Source organism: Zeus faber, assembly GCF_960531495.2.
Source record: "Zeus faber genome assembly, chromosome: 9".
Taxonomy (NCBI): domain Eukaryota; kingdom Metazoa; phylum Chordata; class Actinopteri; order Zeiformes; family Zeidae; genus Zeus; species Zeus faber.
Window position 1 is genome coordinate 4,509,822 of NC_137197.1, and position 21,200 is coordinate 4,531,021.

Genomic DNA, 21,200 nt, shown 5'->3' on the forward strand with positions numbered 1-21,200 from the left:
TTTGGTCTTTTTTATGCCTTGAACTTTTGCGACACTTGCTCATCAAGGACCCAGTCATCGCTGCTTACAGCTTTAATTATTATCATTATGGCTAAACAACAGTGATGAAACACTCGCAAACAATTTGTTTGTATCGAACAACTCATTTTAACGACTCAGGAGACTAGACCCACTGAATCTTCAACGCACAAACTGAAGATAATTACTGAAATAAATTAAAGTCCAATGCTAAAACAGGCCAATGCATTTGTTTAAATTCATATTGAATGTGACTCATTTACACTTTGCATTTCAACCAAATAAATACATCTGACAGAATGATTCATTTGACCATTCTTGTGAGAATTCCTGTTGCAACTCCGAGCCGAAACCGACTTTCTGACTCTACTGAGTGACTCGCCAAGAACCGGCTCTCGACAAAGAGTGGAATCTTTCATCGCTACGTGTAGTGGTCACCCTCTGCTGGAGCTGCTGTTCTGTCTGGAACCGGTTAATTAGCGCAGTCTTGCAATTTTGACCTTGCAACACACGGGCAAATTTTCGTTCCGTATTTTTATCTTTTTTTCTTACATGGAATTACAGCCCCAACAAATGCCGGATGATAAATACATTCATGGCCGCCGCTCAGAGTGATACAGTGATAAAAAGGGCGGCCTGTCGAAGCCGGAGGTGATGGATTCTTCGGTCGGGAAAAAGCAGAGTGAAAACAGAGCCTGGTGGAGAGAGCTGCATTCAGAGCTCCATCCTACGTAGCAACTTCAATTGGGGAACTCAATTTTTACTCATCACGCTCTCTCCAAGGCTGCATCACTCCTTTCACGAAACATTTATTCACCGTTGGTAAAAACGGTTAAAAAAAAAACAAAAACACTGAACCAACCGACCGGGAGTCGGACAAATCGAACGACTCATTTAACTGAGCGACTCGTCAAGAACCGAATCTGAGAAAAAGGGTCAAAAACCTCCATCGCGACCAATAGGCGTCGCTTTGGCAGTGAAGCTGGTTCCGATGAGACGGAGCCGCTGCTCCGTCCGGAGCGGTTTAGATCTTGCGACGCGAGAGCTCGTGTCCAGCCCCCCCCCCCCCCGCCCCGCCGTCTCACCTCCTGCTGGGCTGCAGCCGCCGCCCCCCCCCTCCTCCAGCTGATCTGCGGCTTGGGCGACGCCCGCGGCTTGCACTCCAGCGCCACCTCCCTGCCCAGCGTGGCCATGACGTGCACGGGGTCGGGGCTGAAGACGGGCGCCGACGCTGAGGAGAGACAGGAAGCACAAAGGGAGGTTTGATTCCAGGAGGAGGGGACGGACGCTCAGAGGCCCTTCTCCTGCTTTTATTTCATTGCATTTTATTTTATTTTAGGAAAACGAGAACAACAACATGACAGCCGACTTTTGTTTACTTTGATGTAATTCGATTGCTTGACACGCCTTAAAAAAAAGAAATACTGAGAATATGGGACTTTATCTGCTTTGTTTTGATTTTGTCCCCAGATTGAATTTGACATTTTAGAAATATTCTGAGCACAAAGCAACGGGTTGGACTCAGAAACTCTGAAGGACCTGAGGCTCCTCCACCCACCTCCTCCTTCCTCCACCTTCCACCTCCTCCTTCCACCTCCTTCCTTCTCCTTCCTTCCTCCTCCTCCTCCTCCTCCACCTTCCTCCTAACTTCCTCTTCCTTCGTTCCTCCTCCTTCCTCCTCCCTCCTTTCCTCATCCTTCCTTCCTCCACCTTCCTCCTTCCTTCCTCCTCCTTCCTCCTCCTTCCTTCCTCATCCTTCCTTCCTCCTCCTTCCTCCTCCTTCTCCGCCTCCTTATCCTCTTCCTTCTCCTTCCTCCTCCTTGCATCCTCCTTCTCCCTCCTCCTCCTTCTCATTACTCCTCCTCCTTCTCCTTCAGTATGCCTACTACACCTCTACTGTTCCTCTAATCTCCCTTGATTCTACTCTTCCTCTACTCTTCCTACCCCTACTTTCCTTCTACTCCACCTCTACTCTCCCTGTACTCCACCTTTGCTCTGCCTCTATTCTGCATCTCCTCCACCTCGCTCGACTCTTATCTCTACTCTACAGGAAACTGATGAGGGAATCCATGATTGTCATCAATCCTGAAAATTGACAGAAATAGATTTGATTTAAGAAGAATGATGTAGTTGTTTAATCAATGGAAATAAAGACGTAGTACTAATGTCTTCCAGTGTGTAATCTTCACAGTGTTTGACGTCTTCTTTTGAGAGTGAGCGCGTGCCGTTGACCGTGTGTAGGGAATGGAGGGAGGGCTCTGCACCCACGTCCTCGGTGGATCAGTGTTGAGATGCAGATCAGAGCTGCTGCCGTCGGTGGAACTGGGAGGTTTCCACCTTTTCCAACTTTCTTCCGTCTCCCGCGGGTTCAATATTCCTGTGTTTCCTCCGGCGTCAGAGCCCAGTGGTGACGGAGCCGGAGGCAAAAGACCGACGCACGGAATGATTCAAACCCTGGTTATCAGCAAACTAATTGTCTCCAAAGTAATTACTTGATTCCAAATGCTCTGGCCGTCTATGTTTCATGTGGTAAAAACAGCCCAAAACCCGACATTTTTCCTCCAAATATCTTTCTGTTTCCCGTCTCATCGCCTCGACCCGGCGATGGAATTAGCAGCGAGTAGGTCGTGTAGATTCACAACGGTGATAAGCTCCATCATTCTCGGTCGGTTCCCCTCCCCTCCGATTCGGTTGTTTTGACCGAATGTTTTAAATGACTCGGGAGTCACTCCGGCAAAAGAGTCGTTCGTTTGCGACTCGGTGAGTGCAGCCCGACACGCGGGCTCAACCGAGAGTCTCTATTTACACTTTGCATTCCACCAAAATGACACATTTCACAGCATCAGTGAAATGATTCTTGTGAGAATTCCGAACGCAGAGTCAGACAACAAACGAAGAGCCGGACAAATCGAACGACTCCTCTTTACCGAGTGAGTCGAACTTTTCATCACTACTCTGCAGTTTGTTTGAACCCCCCCCCCCCCCCCCCCCCGGCCCGTATATTTCACCAATGTGACGAGCTGAGATCATTCAGACGATAATTCTGACTCCTTCTGACACCAGAGAGCTGAGCAAAGTGCACGGGAAGAAAAAAGAAATAAAAATAGCAGTATACGTATTCCAGCTGCAGCCAACATGGCGGCCGTGCAGCGGCTGCGAGGCTTTGTCACGACCAGTTATTCAGATGCTGAGTGATGCGGATGAGGAGACATTACACACAGTGACAGACAATCCCACCCCTGCATCCGGGCGGGTCCTGGGGCCCGGCCCCCCGCCCCCTTCCGTCGTCCCTCGTCCCCCTTTTCCCCCCGCGACCCGCGACCCCGGGTGTCTAAGCCACGGCGCCGAGCGGCCACGTTTGTTTTAATCAGAGTCGTCGGAGCCGCCCGCAGCCGGTGTGGCGGTGGAGCCCCCCCGGCCCCCCGGGGAGCAGCGGCGGATCCGGGACGGGGTCTGGGGAGGCGGGGGCGGCGGGGCGGGTGGGTGGGGATGTGATGGGCGGGTGGGGGTGAGGGGGAAGAGAGGAGCGAGCCGGTGTCCCTGCTGTATTAGCTGTGTAATCTTTCCTGATGCTGTTTGCTCATGGACGTCTCCGAAGGGACGGGGGTCGGAGGAAGAAGAGGAGGAAGAGGGGGAGGAGGAGGAGAGAGGGCAATGAGAAGGAGGAGGAGGAGGAGAGAGGACAAGGAGAAGGAGGAGGAAAAGGAGAGAGGAAAAGGAGGAGGAGGAGGAGGAGAGAGGGCAATGAGAAGGAGGAGGAGGAGGAGGGGGGAGATGGAGAAGAGAGGACAATGAGGACAAGGAGGAGGAAGAGGAGAGAGGACAAGGAGAAGGAGGCGGAAAAGGAGAGAGGAAAAGGAGGAGGAGGAGGAGGAGAGAGGACAAGGAGAAGGAGGAGGAGGAGGAGGGAGGAGACGGAGGAGAGAGGACAAGGAGGACTAGGAGGAGGAGGAGGAGGAGGAGAGAGGACAAGGCGAAGGAGGAGGAGGAGAGAGGACAAGGAGAAGGAGGAGGAAAAGGAGAGAGGAAAAGGAGGAGGAGGAGGAGGAGGAGGAGGATAGAGGACAAGGAGGGCAAGGAGGAGGAGGAGAGAGGACAAGGAGGAGAAGGAGGAGGAGGAGAAGGAGGAGAGAGGGCAAGGAGGAGAAGGGGGAGAAGGAGGAGAAGGAGGGGGAGATGGAGGAGAGACGGGGACAAGGAGGAAGAGGGGGAGGAGGAGGAGGAGGAGAGAGGACAAGGAGGACAAGGAGGACAAGGAGGAGAAGGAGGGGAAGGAGGGGGGAGATGGAGGCGAGACAGGGACAAGGAGTAAGAGGAGGAAGAGGAGGAAGAGGAGGATGAGGAAACAGACCCTCAGCATTCCGGGCGTCTTCTTGTCAGCTTGGATTAATATTATGAGCACACTTCTTTTAAAATCAAAAAGCCCCCACCATCTTCATTTGCATTTTCAGCTACAGTATTTAATGGCTTTTTAAGTTGCTCCCAGCTCAAATGCACTGGTTCCACGCCGCGTACCTTCTTTGACTCTAGCACCAACATTTTTAGCTGCTAAAAAGCTGTGGATTCCATCAAGAAACAAAACGTCTCCTCCCTCGTTCCGCGTCCACAGTCTGCGGAGTCTGCTGAGCGATATAGAAATACATATTTATACTTTTCAATAGAAAGAAATGCTCAGCCTCTAGAGGTCCGTTTGAGTGCTCTTCGGAGGTCGCCATGGTGACGCTAATGCCTGACCACGTCCCCATTTTCTGTTTGGAGAAAACGTGCGTGAAATGGTTCGAGGCGGAAAAGTAGATTTTCATATACAAGAAATTTAATGCATTTTAGTGCAATCGGGCAAGTAGCATAGCATTAAAGAATAATACATAACAGTTTAAAAAATCAAATACATACAAATCTACAAAATGTGCTCCAATCACCAGATAGAGATAAATTATAATAAAGGCTTGTGACTGGGCTGAGAGGCAGTGAGGCTGCAGGGACTGATAATGTGACGAGAAGGAGCTGCAGGATGCGAGCACGCCCAAAGATATAATAATCATATTGTATAATTTATTTTTTTGGGGGGGATAATAAACATTAATGTGACCAGAAAGAAGTGGGAAAAGGCAACAAATGGATGTATGGATGGACGGACGGACAACTGAACGGATGGGCAGATGGGGAGATGGATGGATAGACAGATGAACAGATGAATGGAGGCATTGATGGACAGATGGTTTGATGGTTGGACGGGCAGATGTATGGATGTATGGATGGATGGATGGATGGACGGACGGGCGGACGGACGGACGGACGGACGGTTCTCCTCCACTCCTCCAATGTATTTAAATGATAATTTAAGCTTTTCAGGATCTTTTTGAGCAGTCAACCATAAAGTGCCAAAGGAAAACACATGATAATCGTGCTGTGTATCTGAGGGCTCCACAAATGTGTTTTTATGGTCTTAAAATGAGACGGTAACACGTCAAAGTGTCAATGTTCTAATTAGCGCGACACAGAGAAGAAACACCTCAGAACTAAAATGAAACGTGCAATAAGAAAGTCAGTCATTCAGGCCGTCGATCATTCTACAGATTTGAATTACTGGTATTTTTTCATGACGAGTTCATTGGAGGTCTGTGTTATTTCCATTACTCGTTATTATTTCTATTGTTTGTGCTCTAATCTTGATATAAAAAAGAGAGTTATGATAGTGAATGTGGTGACAACCAAAGTTAAATTATTGTATATAAATAACTAATTTATTATGATATGTGTCGCACAAGTAGAATTAAGTACAACAAAATTAATTCCCTGCATTTCATCCTATGCAGTGGGCAGCCGCAGTGCAACGCCTGGGAACCAGCTCCAGCTTGTTTGCTGGTGCCTTGCTCAGGGGCACCCGACAGGAGTATTAACCCCTAACATACAACATACATATTTTTTGACGGGGGGAGGAAACCGGCACACCCGAACCCACACAGACATGGGGAGAACATGCAAACTCCACACAGAAAGGACCTGGGACGGCCCGGGATTCGAACCCAGGACCTTCCTGCTGTGAGGCAACAGTGCCATCAGAGCCACCGTGCCGCCCAAATAACAAACATTTATTCAGGCATTTAGTCTCAGTTGGACACAGAGGGTCAGATATCATTTTTTAAATGTATTTTGCATACTTTATTAATTCCTTTGGGGGAAATAAGTTCTTTGACTCTGACCCCTCCTCATATCTGATGTAGCAAGGAGCAGCGGGCGCCCGGGGACCAACTCCAGATCTTGACCAGTGCCTTGCTCTGGGGCATCGGGAGGAGAGTCCAACCCTGAACTGCGTGTCTGAGAAACTGGAGTACCCGGAGGAAACCCACGTGGACATGTGCAGAACATGTGCAGAACATGTGCAGACTCCACACAGTCGGGTTCGAACCCAGAACCTTCTTGCTGTGAGGCCACGTGTCATCATAAGGTTTCTGACTTTCCATCCGAAATGAGTCGCTTGTTGTCAATTGTTGTCGTTTGTCTTCAAAGTCGTTCCTCCTCCTCCTCCTCAGCTCGGTGTGTCCAAACTCCTGCCTGAATACAAACCACTCAGGTCTTTCTCTTATTCATGCCTCTCTCACAGCCGCCGCGGCTCAAGCAAAACCTGCGGCCGCTGATTGGCAATCAGCAAATCTCTCTCTCCCTCCGTTCGCCACGTTCCTCCACTGGAATTTCAATCCCTCGCTCCTCTCTTCCCCGACCCGTTCATTTGTTTTGTTACGGAGACGGAATGGAAAAGCTGCCACTTGGAAATTTAAAACGAAGGACGTTCGCTGCGGGTGAAACATGACTATTACCGACCGCACGCATCCTTCCCAAAAACGAAAAACAAAAACAGCATTTCCCTAAAGTGGACGTCGGGTGTCGGTCTGATTATCGGACCTCCACCCGTAGCAGCGACCGGTTTGGGGAAAAGATGGCGCTCACCCAGGATGTTGAGCTCGGCGTTGGAGTAGATGGCTCCGTACTTGTTCTCCGCCACGCACTGGTACATCCCCGAGTCGGACTGCTCCACCCGCTCCATCACCAGCTCCCCGTTCACCACCTCCAGCCCGGGCTGCGGGGGAGGAACAGAGGGAGAATCTGGTTGTTTACATATTATTTTTACACAAGGAACTTGTCGTGCTTAGGATTGGTGTTTCGCTTGTACAGACAACTGGCATCAAAAGCTCAGTGGTCTCAAAAAATAAATACATTTTATTTTTATAAATATAGAAAAAATAAAAATAAAACAAAAAATAGCAAAAAGGTGTCTTTAAAAGGTAACTATTGTTCTTCTTAGTTTTATCAGAATCAGTCGTGGTGAGGAGTACCAGGCACCTTGGGTGACAGCGGGGCCCCGTTGCGGAGCCAGCGGTAGGTGGGCCGGGGCCTCCCTGTGGCCCTGCAGTCCCACTGGAGACGCTCCCCACTGTCCAGCTGGGTGTCGTTAATCAACCTGGTCCACTGTGGGAGGGCTGCAGGGTGGAGAGGGGGAGGTGGAGGAGGAGGGGAAAGGGGTGGGCGAGATGAGGAGGAGGAGGAGCAGGAAGATGAAGAGGAGGAGGAGAGAAAGAAAGAAACGGCATTCAGGGGGAGAAATTTAGATAAAGTTAAAACGTTTTTTACAAAGTGTATGTGAGAAGATGGACGAACGGATTGGTGGACGGACGTTAAACCAATGGCTCAACAAAATCAATCAGCACGGCCAGGAGGTGATTTTAATGGAAAGTTTCCCACCATATTGTTTGAATTTATATAAAAGAAAAAAGATAAATAGAGACAAATGTGAGGTATCATCAGAAAAATGATCAGTAATGTAAAATCTGTAAGTAGTCAACTGCCTAAAAAGTCAATATCTGACGCTGGCCTAGTGCTTTTAAAGTCATATTCAATGACTACGCAGTAGATTTTAGACTTAGCCTTACTGTCGGGCTGCGTGTCATTTGAATAAGAGGATTAATGTGTCTAAAAAAGAGAATGAAAGTGGATGAAAACGGCTGTAAGAAGCTCCTTCAGTTGACCGTGCACGGCGTTGGGGCTTGCACGACGTGGGAGCGTGCATGGCGCGGGGGCGTGAACGGCATTGGAAGGGTGGAGGCTCCATGCAGGTTGGATGCTACGCTGCGAACGTAGAAGTATCACTGATCGACATGGAGGCGGAAGTGGCTGCGCTTAAAACATCGGATACTAATAAAACACCTGTTGCGTTAAGCAGGGGTCACAAACTCACTGGCTAGTGTAGACATAGGTTGTAGTGTATATTATATTATGAGTATTATATTATTATGATTATTATTATTATCATTATCTTAAACAGGTTGTTTTCTCTGCCTGTGTCTGCATCTGAAAAACGACGAGGGCTCCCTAATGAGGGGACGCCGACACCAGGAAAACAATCTTCTGTACGTCATATTTCATTGCAAATGATGTCAATATGTAATTTAAATGTTTGCAATAATAAAATAACACTAGGGCCTCATAAGTTCAACCAATGTCATGTTTAACTTTAACAGGCGGCCTGCTTCGTGCGCGCAGCGCTTGTGAATTTAATTTATATTTTAAAGGCTGGTTATTAGGTTTTGTATTCATCTGTAATGTAGCACAGTGTTAATGATGTTAGTTATAATATTATTCTCAGCCCTGGAATTCAAACCATTTTCTGATCCCCCGAAAACACATTTCAATAATTAACATCATAAACATACGACTACTAGTCGACGAGGACGATCTTTAGTCGGGGTCAGCCCTAAAAAACAGACAATAGACATTTAATCCTGACAAAAAGTAATATTATATTTTGTTTTGTATTCCGAAAACATTAACTGAAATGTTGTCGGTTAATTGGTCATTGTGATTTTAAGATGTATTTGCGGGATAAATGTAACAATATATTATAAACATGCAGCAGGCCTCTTTAAATCGTCTGGCCGGCCAGATGTGGGCCCCCGGGCCAGCGGTTTGAGCCCCTGAATTAAAGGCAATACAGTTATGAGTTGACTTCACATTCGATCAATGTCATTGATCAGCTTAGAGATCAGCCGAAGGTAAGATAAGATAAGATAAGATAAGATAAGATAAGATAAGATAAGATAAGATAATATGGTAATTTATTGATCCCCAGGGGGAGATCCAGGAAATATGTAAAGCATCACATGCACATTTACTGTTTTCTAATAATGATTCTGTTTGCTATTAGAATTCAGAGCGTGTGTGATGTGTGATGCTTCCACATATTTACATGACACCGAGCAGAAAAAAGTGTCAAATCCAAGTGTAAATCTTATTTCCTAATGACTTGACAGTTTAATCACATTATCAACTTCCTGGTTGTTTTGCTGCACTATTTGAGATTATCCCACTTTGCATTTCCAAATATTATGCATTATGTAATTATTCTGTGACTCAGTTGTGGAGGACACCTCAAATCTGTGATTCTCTGGTGAAATTGATTGTTATCATATTAAATACTACAAATTATTATTGGGTGGAGAAATAGGAGCAAATTCCAAAAGAGCAGTGCAGGTTCTCTGGTGGACTGGGCTTCACAAACTTTGACCAAAACCAATAAAACAAACCTCAATACCAAAGACACAAAAAGATGTAGATATGAAAAGGTACTTCATCAAATCAATCAATTAAAAAACAAAAAAAACCACAAAAACAAATGATACCGGACATGAAAAGACCCAGAGATGGTCTTTAAATGCCACGCGGAGACATGCTGGCACTCACTGTAGACCTGGAGATGGTCTTTAAATACCACGCGGAGACATGCTGGCACTCACTGTAGACCTGGAGATGGTCTTTAAATACCACGCGGAGACATGCTGGCACTCACTGTAGACCTGGAGATGGTCTTTAAATGCCACGCGGAGACATGCTGGCACTCACTGTAGACCTGGAGATGGTCTTTAAATACCACGCGGAGACATGCTGGCACTCACTGTAGACCTGGAGATGGTCTTTAAATACCAGGCGGAGACATGCTGGCACTCACTGTAGACCTGGAGATGGTCTTTAAATACCAGGCGGAGACATGCTGGCACTCACTGTAGACCTGGAGATGGTCTTTAAATACCGGGCGGAGACATGCTGGCACTCACTGTAGACCTGGAGATGGTCTTTAAATACTACGCGGAGACATGCTGGCACTCACTGTAGACCTGCAGGTGGCCTTTGAAGGCCGTTCCTCCTCTTGAGTTCTCCGCTTTGCACTCGTACGTCCCAGAGTCTTCCAGCTGGATGTTGGGGATCTCCAGGACGGCCTGGGACTTCCGGAGTCGTGCCTTTTTGGGGATGTTGCCGTTGATCTTCCTCCACGTGATCGTCGGGACTGGGCTGAGAGGAAACGAGAGGAGAGGAGGGTTCCGTGACATGGGTTCGTTCATACCAAGTATTGGGACCTTGAGCTGTCTTTGTACAGTGTACAGTGGACTTTTCACTTTCATGCTGCGTTCTGTGGCAGTTGCCATAGTAACACATGCCAACGCATACAGTATAAACGTCATGATTTCATAAGGTTGAAAGTAGGAGTCTGACATCACAGTACCAAAAGGTTGAAATCAAACAAATAGCTGCTCATATTATGGAGATGCGAGAAGCTCTGCGTGTGGAATCAAGGCAGGAATCAAGGTGGAAACACATCTCAGCAGGTTCCCTTCTTCAACGAGCCCCCAGCGTCCCTCTGCCGATGAAACCTGAGAAGAAGAAGGAGGAGAAGAAGAAGAAGAAGAAGAAGAAGAAGAAGAAGGAGAAGGAGAAGAAGACGGAATCTGGAAGGATGTGGATGGAGAAACTTTGTCTTCAGGTCTGATCTCCTCCTTCCAGTGATGAAAAGTTTGGCTCTTTTTGGGGGCTAAAAAAAGAGTCGCTGGATTTGTCCGACTCTTTGTTCCTTTGATTCAGTCGGTGTAGCGAGGGAGAAGAGTCGGTTCAGCTCTGAGCTGTGAATGCAATCCATAATTGTGTGGCACGGTGGCGGAGTGCATTGCACTGCTGCCTCACAGCAAGAAGGTCCTGGGTTCGATTCCCGCCTGGGGCGCTGTTGGCACCGTGCTCCAGGCAGGTTATCTCCCAAATAGGAGCCTTTCTGTGTGGAGTTTGCATGTTCTCCCCGTGCTCACATGGGGTTTCCTCCACCTCACGTCAGTAAGGACCCCCACTAAAAAAAACATGCACCCATCATGGTCTGACCAGCGATGGACACTTATCACCTGGTCCCCGGGCGCGTCCACGTATGCTGCCCACTGCTCCTGGCTGTGCCCCCGGAGGAAGGACAAGCCAGGATGGGTCAAATGCAGAGAATCCATTTCACCGGCCACCATCAAAGCATGTGTGTGTGGTGTGTTGTGTGATAAATAAAGTCTTTTTCTGTTTTAATTCTCTCCAGAGTCATTTAATTCTATCAAAATGATTTATTCAGGAAGAATGCAAAGCGTAAATCATGTCAAACGCCTTCACCCTTTCATTTCGCTGCTCGGGGCTCTCTGCTCTTTTTATTCAAGATTCCAGTCTCAGTTCGGCCCGTGTACCCGGCTGCAGTTACCGAGTCGTGAGCGAACGACTCTTTGGGCGGAGTGACTCCAGATTGCGAGTCTTGCATCACTTACATCTTCCAGTCAGTTTTATAGGTCATTTTCTCTAAAATTATTTATTTGGGAAGAATGCAAAGTGAAAATCCAATGCGAATGTCAATGGCTTCAACCTTTTTTAACATTTATTATATAATATTTTATTATATTATATTATATTATATTAAATCATATATAATTTATTCCTCAGTAATTATTTTCTGTTCGCCATTAGACAATCCCTTACGACTCACGGCTCTCGGCACTTTTTGTTCCAGATTCGAGTCTCAGTTCCGCCCGTCAATAGACTCTTTGACGGAGTCCTCCAACACTAACCCTTCCAAGCAGTTTTATGGCTCTGTCTGGGTCTGGACCCCCCAGGCGCCAGGCCCGTGTTCCCAGGACCACACCCTCAAAGAAACTATTCTACCTGAACACATTCTACCTCATTCTCTCTATGCACAATGAGGAGGAGGAGGAGGAGGAGGAGAAGACACGGGGATCCGACCCCAGTCCAATCCAAAATGGAGAATCCCTCCTAATTCCTGGGACCCTGCTCCTGCTCTGAACCAAACCCAACGGTTTGGTGTGCTGCAGAACAGGGAGATTTCTCTGATTAGTTGTTGGAACGACGTCGTCCATCAAGTGTTAGGTGGAGGATCGCGTCACCAGACCGTCCTGACGTCTCCTCGTGCACTGACAGCTCTCTGAACGACGAAAACCTCCAGAGCATCCGTCCATCAATCAATCACCCGGGTGGAAACCGCACACCCCTCCCTCCCTCCCTCCCTCCATTCTTCTTTTTTTCTCTCCTCCATTCTCTCATCTCGTCAAAATTCCCAGGGAAGTTGACGTGGCTGTGAGCTGTGATGGGCTCCGGCTCCGGCTTCCATTCAGAGCACGTCCCAAATTATAAACGGCCTCAGCATCCCAGAACATGGCTCCTGTGTTGATGCCGTGGTTCCTTTTGGTTTTATGTTGTGTGCTGCTGCGCAGGCGTAGCAGGAAACGTCCTCTCCCTTCATGCCAAACGCATTAAGGTGTCAGCGTTTATGGCGACGGTAAAAACCCGACGGCTTTGCAGCGAGCTACATTTGTTAAGCGCTCCATCCACTTCCAACACAGTCATTTAAACGGTTCACTGGCTGCGGCACAGGGCCGTCTGTGCTTTGGTGTCTCTGGAAAAGCCAGTTTTCACCTTCAGCGACGTGGTTGTCAGAAACCACACACACACTCACACACGCACACACACACACACATTGGGAATGTTTGTGATTACTGTTGAGAATTCTGCTCGTTCTTATTATTGTCTAATTTTCTAAGGCTTGCATCGCAAAAACATTGGTACTGATAAAACAAATTAAACGTTCATGCCGTGTCATGTTGTGCTCTCAAACGTATTCCAGAATGCAGAAAACTCCTCTTGAATAAACTCAATTTATTCTCTTGGATAAATGATAAAAAAAATAATAAATAACAATAACAAGTAATAATAATAATAATAATAATAATAATAATAATAATAAATTATGATACTGTCACATTTTTTTTTAATAATAACAATACTACTAATTATTATAATGATTCATAATACATACTAATACCATAATAAATACTACAACTACTTTTACTACTACTAATAATAATAAATAATAATAATGACAATAATCATCATCATCATCATCATAATAACAGTAATGAATAATAACAGAGCAGGACTGGTTTCTGTAGTTACACATGATTATCTTCGGCGAGAAAGCTAACAGCATGCCATTGTTCCGACGCCCCATTATTACGAAACCCCAATAGTCCTAAAAAAGTTCCAATGGACATGTCCCATTGGACACTGACGATTCCCTAACCATCCCTGATCTTGTACCTCAGACATGTGACCAAGTCCCTCTAATCCAAGTCTCAAGCGAGTCCCAAGTCCTGGTTCAATGGGCAAAGGCAAGTCAAGTCACAGCTCAAGTCAAGTCGAGTCAAGTCGAGTCCCAGGTCATTTTCTCCCCCAAGATACTGCAGTACTTCCAGTATCCAGTCTTTATGAAGAGAAAAGACACGCTATTAGAACCTGCCTAATAATCATATTATTGGCCAATCTATCTAACCTGTTCTAAAAGTATGACGATGAATTAAACTTGTATTATAATTATTCAATATTCAGTGAAATAAATGTAATCAAACAAAAAACAATTAACTTTACAAAAGCTGATTTATTTATTTCTTAATTTCTTCTCAATCAAAAAATATTCCCTCCCCATCGCTCATAAACAGTGAAATACCAACAGCCGCACAGGCCATACATCGCCATACATCAGACTTGTTTACACTCCACCCCTGTCCGTCTGTCTTGATGAAATGGAATATTTGAATCCGAAAGTGTGAATCCGCCCTGATGATATGTGATCGTCCTGCATGTGTGAAACCAGCGGGAGGGTAACGAGTGCTTCTTGTCGAGAAAAACCTCAGGCAGCGAGGAGCTTGACTGACAGTGTGCACTCGCATAGCGGCACACTTGTTATGTGAACATTGACAACGTTGAACATTTGAATACTTTATATTTCATATTAGGGATGTGTGATATGACGATATCGTAAAAAAAATGAAAAATACAATACGATTTCAAAATTGTGTCATCTATATATAATTTGAGAGCCCAACCGATGCCAGATCTTTGGGTCTGATGCCGATCCCGATTTTGGAGAGTCCTAGCCCACCAATTAGCCCACGATTGTTTTGACTGATATTTTGTCAAAAAGTGCAACATTTTTAAATCAATTTGAAAAACGTCTATTTTATTAAATACAAATATTAAATAAAAATAAACATAGAAATAATTTTTTGATAGGTGATATTGAATACAATTTTTATTCCTTTTTTTTTCCAAGTTCCAGGGAACGAATCATCAATTCCGAAGGGAATTACGACTGACTCTAAACTCTCCAAATGAGTGTAAACAAAACATGGATCGATTTCTAATGCCTATTTGGACTTCTGCGCTAACTTCGGTGAGTTACTTAAAAGTAGTGGTAAACAGACAAGTACATGATAAATAATCAATGCTATTTTGGTTATTTACTGACACTATAAAAATAGGGACACCTCAGCTGCATAACTGCCGATCCCGATGCGGTCAAAACAGTCAAATAATGACCAATATCGGTCAGGCTTTTATTTAGTTTCCATCACCATGTTTCAAATCAGCATCAAAACTGCTTTATGACATTATGTGTTGTCATTTGGAGTCACCGTGATTTACATTATCTGTAATTGTCGTTTGTACCTCAATTGTACCTCAAACCACGGGTTTGAGGTACATTTGCTACCCATTTGCTACCCTTTTCCCCCACATCATTTGAAAGTGAAGAATCAGAGCTTCAAAACAAGGTGTCACTTGTGCGAATCAAGCAAATATTTTAAAAGCTATGACTTGTTAATGATGAGGGTGCGTAAAACTGAGATAATCACCCTCAAAGTTTTTCCCACACTTGGCTTCATTCAGCCAGCTCCTGGAATGCAAATGGATGGAGGACCAAGAAAGCCACATGGCTTATTGGCCCATGACCACTTGACACTCTGCTTAATGGAGACTTGACACCCTGCTGAATGGGGCAATCCCTGCATTTACTTGTGTTTATAGAGAATGCTGAACAACATCATCGACACACAATGTCTTTGTTTTTTAAAAAGTACGGAAAACATAACAAAACACTGGTATCTGCACCCCTCGAGGGTGAATGAGTGAACGCAATGTACAGGTTATCAATGAATGCAAGTATGTATGGTCTGTCAATAATACTAGCCTCTGTACATCAACCTCAGTGTGTCATTAAATATATACTGTAAATGTATGCCAAATATCTTCAAAGTTCTTGGAGTTATTATGTTTGTTCATAATATTAGGTTGTTCATAATCTGCATCACCAATCTCAACAGACTTCCTCACGTCTGGGAGGTTGTTCTGGATTCCCCAATATAATATAACGGGGATTCCCAGTTATATTTTAACAGGAAATCCAGAACAAGCTCCAAGGTATGACTTAAAAAATATAAAGTCTGTTCCTGGGCGTGTTTGTTTTCCTGCTGGAATGAGAATATTTTATTTACAAGTGAGGTTTAATTTGTTGTGGTGAAAAAGTAATCCAATAGGATGGTACATCAGCCATTATATATATATATATATATATATATATTTATATATATGTGTGCTTGATACATACCAGGCTTGGTAATTAAATACTTTCACTTAATACATATTTTGAATGAACCTCTATAGAAATCTACGCTCCACTTTATGCTTTGTGCTCGGAAAAATAGAGCCGAGGTGTAAAAAAAACGTGTGGGGTTTAGGAGCCTCGCGGCATGACGCTTTCACGCTGCTGACACTTCTGCTTGGCGTGACCTTCCATTTTGATTAAAATGGAAGCGTACCTGAAACGCTTTGGCGACACTGATGTGTCGCTTTGTGTGTGGCCCAAGGGTAACACGGGAGAGAAAGAAAAACACCATCCCACGTTTACAATTTACAACTTTCTAAACACCAACTTGTTTTTTTATAAGGACATCTAGCACGACAGCCCCGTTCATGGATTACTACGACATTTGTCCCTCTGCTACCGAGCCGCGACAACATGCGGTGAGGGGGATCAAGACTAAACAAAGTACCTTTTTGTTTGCCCATCGTGTTTAAGTTCGAGGTTTCAGTGAATGAAACTGAACACATAAGAGTCACTGGAGTCATCGTGTCTCACGTCAAGTCACAAGTCTTTAACATCCACGTCCAAGTCGAGTTTAAAGTCGTTTGTTTTCTGTCAAGTCAAGTTTCAAGTCATCAAAACAGAGACTCGAATCCACGTCTCTGTTATAACTAAACTTAACCACCTCTTAACCAATATTTTTTTTGTACTATTGGGGTTTCGGAACAGTGGGAAGTCCCCCCTGAGAGCAAATATTGATTGGACACACTTTTGCACTTTTTTCATGGTTTTATCTTATGTATTTATGCATTTATTTAGTGTTGCATGAAAGCAGGTTGTGAACAAATGTCCCATATGTCACAGTTATTAATCACCTCAGCAGTGTTAATAAGTCACCTTGAGCGAGCGTAGCCGCATGGCCGACTTGGCTCGTTAGTCATGAACAGATTTCCAGTCAAACTAATTTTTTTTCCTAAATGTCCTTGTGCATCAAAAGGGGAGCGTTGATTGTGCTTAACTTATCGATAATTCTGTTAAATGTCATAACTGTGATCAAATCTGTGCTGTCGTGCCTGTGTGTTGCAGTACCTCTGACGGCCTGCAGGGGGGACGCGTGGGTGACCAGATCCGCCAGGCCCCTCGGAGCCTTTACGATTTCAAGTTCAAGTTCAAGTTCAAGTTCAAGAGATCATTTGTCACATACATACACATACGGTCGTACATATATGCAGTGAAATGTCATGACACCCGGTGAATACGCACAAGCTCTATAAGCTCGAACTCTACATTTAAAGTATTTCAGCGCGTCCGGTAAATCGAGGACGCGCGTTGATCGCAGGTGGAAACACCGACCTCCGAGCGGAGAGGAAGCAGAATTATCTTAGTTTTATTTTACTGTCACCGAACGGCATTCTGGGATAGGTTTAGAAGCACAATGTGACACGCCGTGAATATTTATTTAATATTCAGTGTTTTAAACCATTTATTGTTTTTAGGTTTATTGTTTATATATTTTTACTGTTTATTGTTACTTTTTTGGTTTGTGACACATAGACAGACAGACAGACAGACAGACAGACAGACAGACAGACAGACAGACAGACAGATAGATAGATACTGAGGATCGTGTTCAATTCAAACTTGCAGAGGGCCATGCTGAGGGTTGTGAATAAAATCAGGGGCCAGACATTTCTTACAATGATTACTTTTTTATTCAAGAAATATTATAAGTGGGCTAAGTAAGTATATTTAATAAAAGTGTATTTAATAAAAATATATTGCATGTGTGCACAGTTCAAGTATCATGGTTTTTCCTTGTTTGTGGGTAATTCTTACCAGAAAAACTGATTAATAAAGAAAAATAGTATTGTAAGTATAGTAAGTGCTGAACAATGCTTCGTATAAAATAATTATTGCACAATTAAACAAACCACATTTGCATCACGGCCTACTTTTGTTTAAAACAAAATAACAAATAAGCTCTGTGTTACCAGCAACACTGATTAATAAAGCAAAACAGTTTAAGTACTGAACATTTTTTTTGTATAGAATGATAACTGCACAGTTAAAGGAGACAGATTTGCATCACAGTTCTTTCAAGATTCAAGATTTTTATTTGTCACATACATATACATACTTCCATACATATATGCAGTGAAATGTAATGCAACGCACCCGGTGATAGCACACAATATGTCCTAGGAAAAAATAAAAAAATAAAATAAAATAAAAAGTAGAAAATTCCTTTCTAATAGACCGACTAACTGACTCCTAAAACGTAATACAGTAAGTGGAATACTTATAGAATAAGATAAAAAATATATAGAATAAAATACAATAAAAATAAATTGAAATAAAATGGAATAGATAGAAGGAATATGCCTATGTATATACAGATATGTGCATTTAAAGTGGCATGTGAATCAAAGTGGCATGTGAATGTGAATAGTGTGAGGTAGTGTTTGGGATAATACAGCACAGTATACAACAGTACGGCGCAGCAATACGGCATCACGAACAACCCTGAACAGTGATACAGTATGCGGTACAGTATGCTACATACAGTACAGTAGGTAGTGGAGCCTAGTGCATGGCTCAGTTAGGACCCCTGGTGAGGTCAGCGTTGACAGTTCTGATGGCTTGAGGGAAGAAACTCCGTCTCAGTCTCTCTGTTCTCGCTGTGTGACTGCGGAGGCGCTTGCCTGACCGCAGCAGCTGAAACAGTCCGTTGTTGGGGTGATGAGGATCCTTCATGATCCTACGAACTCTGCTACTACACCTCCTGGTGTATAACTCCTGCAAGGGGGGGAGGGTAGTTCCAGTGGTACGTTCAGCTGAACGCACCACCCTCTGCAGGGCCCGCCTGTCCTGGGCAGTACAGTTCCCAAACCAGGCAGTGATGTTGCCTGTCAGGATGCTCTCCACTGCTCCAGAGTAGAAGGACTTGAGGATCCTCACCGAGACCCGGAATTTCCTCAGCTGCCTGAGGTGGTAGAGACGCTGCCTCGCCTTTCTCACCAGAGTGTCTGTGTGAACAGTCCATGTTAAGTCCTCTGTGATGTGGACTCCCAGGTATCTGAAGCTGCTCACCCTATCAACAGAAGTCCCATTAATCCACAAGGGCGCGTGCGTCCTCGATTGTGATCCACGCCTTAAGTCCACAATCAGCTCCTTGGTTTTGCTGACGTTCAGGTGGAGGCTGTTGTCCTGGCACCAGAGTGACAGGTCAGCCACCTCCTGGCGGTAGGCCTTCTCATCGCAGTCGGTGATCAGCGTCAGCAAACTTGATGATGGTGTTGGAGCTGGACCTGGCCACACAGACATGTGTGTACAGGGAGTACAGTAGGGGGCTGAGGACGCAGCCCTGGGGGGATCCTGTGTTCAGGGTGAGGGAGCTTGACATGTACTTCCCCACCTTGACCACCTGGGGGCGGCCTGTGAGGAAGTCCAGGATCCAGGTGCACAGCGGACCATTCAATCCATCTCCAACAACTTGACAGCCAGTCTGGTGGGAACGATGGTGTTGAAAGCTGAACTATAATCAATGAACAGCATTCTCACATAGGCCCCCCTCTGGCCATCCAGGTGCGTGAGCGTGGTGTGCAGTACCTGGGAGACCGCGTCATCCGTGGATCTGTTCTGCCGGTACGGGAACTGCAATGGGTCCAACTACTTTTGTCTTCAACAAAACAACAAATATGGTCATGGTTCTCAGCGGCTTTTGGAAACTTGAAAGGAAACAACAATAGGGCCTATGACGCCGAACCTAAGCACCAAGCCACTGCAACTTTATTAGAAATGATCTCGTCTGCGCTCGGCTTAATGTCCTTTGCTACGGCCCCTTCCAATACCGAGAGCAGATGCTGGTCTTTGAGGCGGGATCTGTGGGACATCTTGTTCAGTTTCATTCCGGAGAACATCTGTTCGAGCGAGTAGTTGCTTCCGAACATAGACGCGACGCGTGCAGCGTGAAGGCCGAGCTGCGGCATTGATTGGGGGAGTGGAGGTGCAAACTCAGCAGCCCCGACTGCAGATGCTCAGGTGCGGTGTCAGCATCGATTGAAAACGGATTTGCGAGCAGATCAAGGTTGAACTTCTGTGATTCAAAACCGGCAAATCTGCTGAATTCGGCGTTGAGTTTGTTCAGTTTGCCGGCATACACTTTGGTCACGAAAATAGAAAAGTGAGACATGTTGCCTTGACACATCTGGCCCTTCCATGGACGCATTTTCAAATGAAACCTCACCGAAGAAATTCAGCTGCTTTCGACGCTGGAGTTTTACATTCAGGGCTTTGAGGTGCTCCGTTTCATCGCGCATAAACGCTCGGCCCCTTCTCATTCCCAAGCTCAGGAACGACCTTTTGTTTGCTTTCCATGAAACAAGCGTTCTCAACGCGGGTATCATTCAATCTTCGCAACACTGTTTGTTTAAACACTTTCCCCCCGAATGCAGCCTCCGTGTTGTCTTTAGGTCCCTGTTTTCACCACAATTAAAATCATTATAATAATATATGATATCCTGTATAGAGGCAAGCAGAAGAGAGCGTGCACCGAGACCCCACCGGAGAAGTGGCCGTCGTCATCAACACGCCCACTCGCTCCCTGTGAATTGTGTGTTTCAGGGTGTGTGTGTGTGTGTGTGTGTGTGTGTGTGTGTGTGTGTGTGTGTGTGTGTGTGTGTGTGTGTGTGTGTGTGACTGAAGCGCCGGTGCTTCCTATAGACGTACCCGTGCCTCCCCGCAACCTTAATCGACAAATCAAAAAAAGGCCCGTCATAACATTCTCTTCAGTCACTCTCTTACCCCACTTCAGGCTTCTCAAAAGGTGGTCGCCCTAGGCTTGCATGCTCTTGCTGTTTCCTCCGCTATTATAAAGCTTGCCTTCCCAACTCTTTCACGCTGACTGTTGATGCGAGTAAACATGTTTTGCCGTTGTTGAAGGTTGCGTTTTAATGCTTTGACTTTTTGCACACGCCATTCAATGTCCATGTATCCATAATGCTCATGTTTTGTTTCCCGATGCCGGCGGAGGTTGCGCTCTATGGAAACTACCAATAAACCCTTGACATATAAATATTCTGTTTCCCATCCTTCTCTAAATTGTCTTTTCTATTTCTGGCCACTGCTCTTGGAGCTACCTTCAGAAAGGCAGAAGCATTTATGTTGTTGGTCTTGTAGCCTAGGTGATCTCTAGGGACGTAACGGTTCACGGATACGAGTCAGAAAATGGTTTAAACAGTAATGGTGCAACTACATCGATACGTGGACTCCTGGAGCCATCCAAATGTACCATGAACCGGCGATGGACACTCATCACCAGGTCCCCGGGCGCATCCATGAACGCTGCCCACTACTCCTGGCTGTGCCCCCGGAGGAAGGACAAGCCAGGATGGGTTAAACACAGAGGCCT

General features: G+C 45.4%; 1 protein-coding gene across 1 annotated transcript in view; it reads right to left on the minus strand.

Moving 5' to 3' along the window:
- Positions 1-21,200, minus strand: part of cntn5 (contactin 5) — a gene marked incomplete at both ends in the record, with an annotated part of 129,213 nt that overhangs the window by 41,652 nt on the left and 66,361 nt on the right. The window contains 5 exon segments of the mRNA XM_080007323.1: positions 1,104-1,132; positions 1,134-1,249; positions 6,967-7,096; positions 7,360-7,496; positions 10,178-10,359. Coding sequence (XP_079863449.1) covers positions 1,104-1,132; positions 1,134-1,249; positions 6,967-7,096; positions 7,360-7,496; positions 10,178-10,359 — 594 coding nt within the window.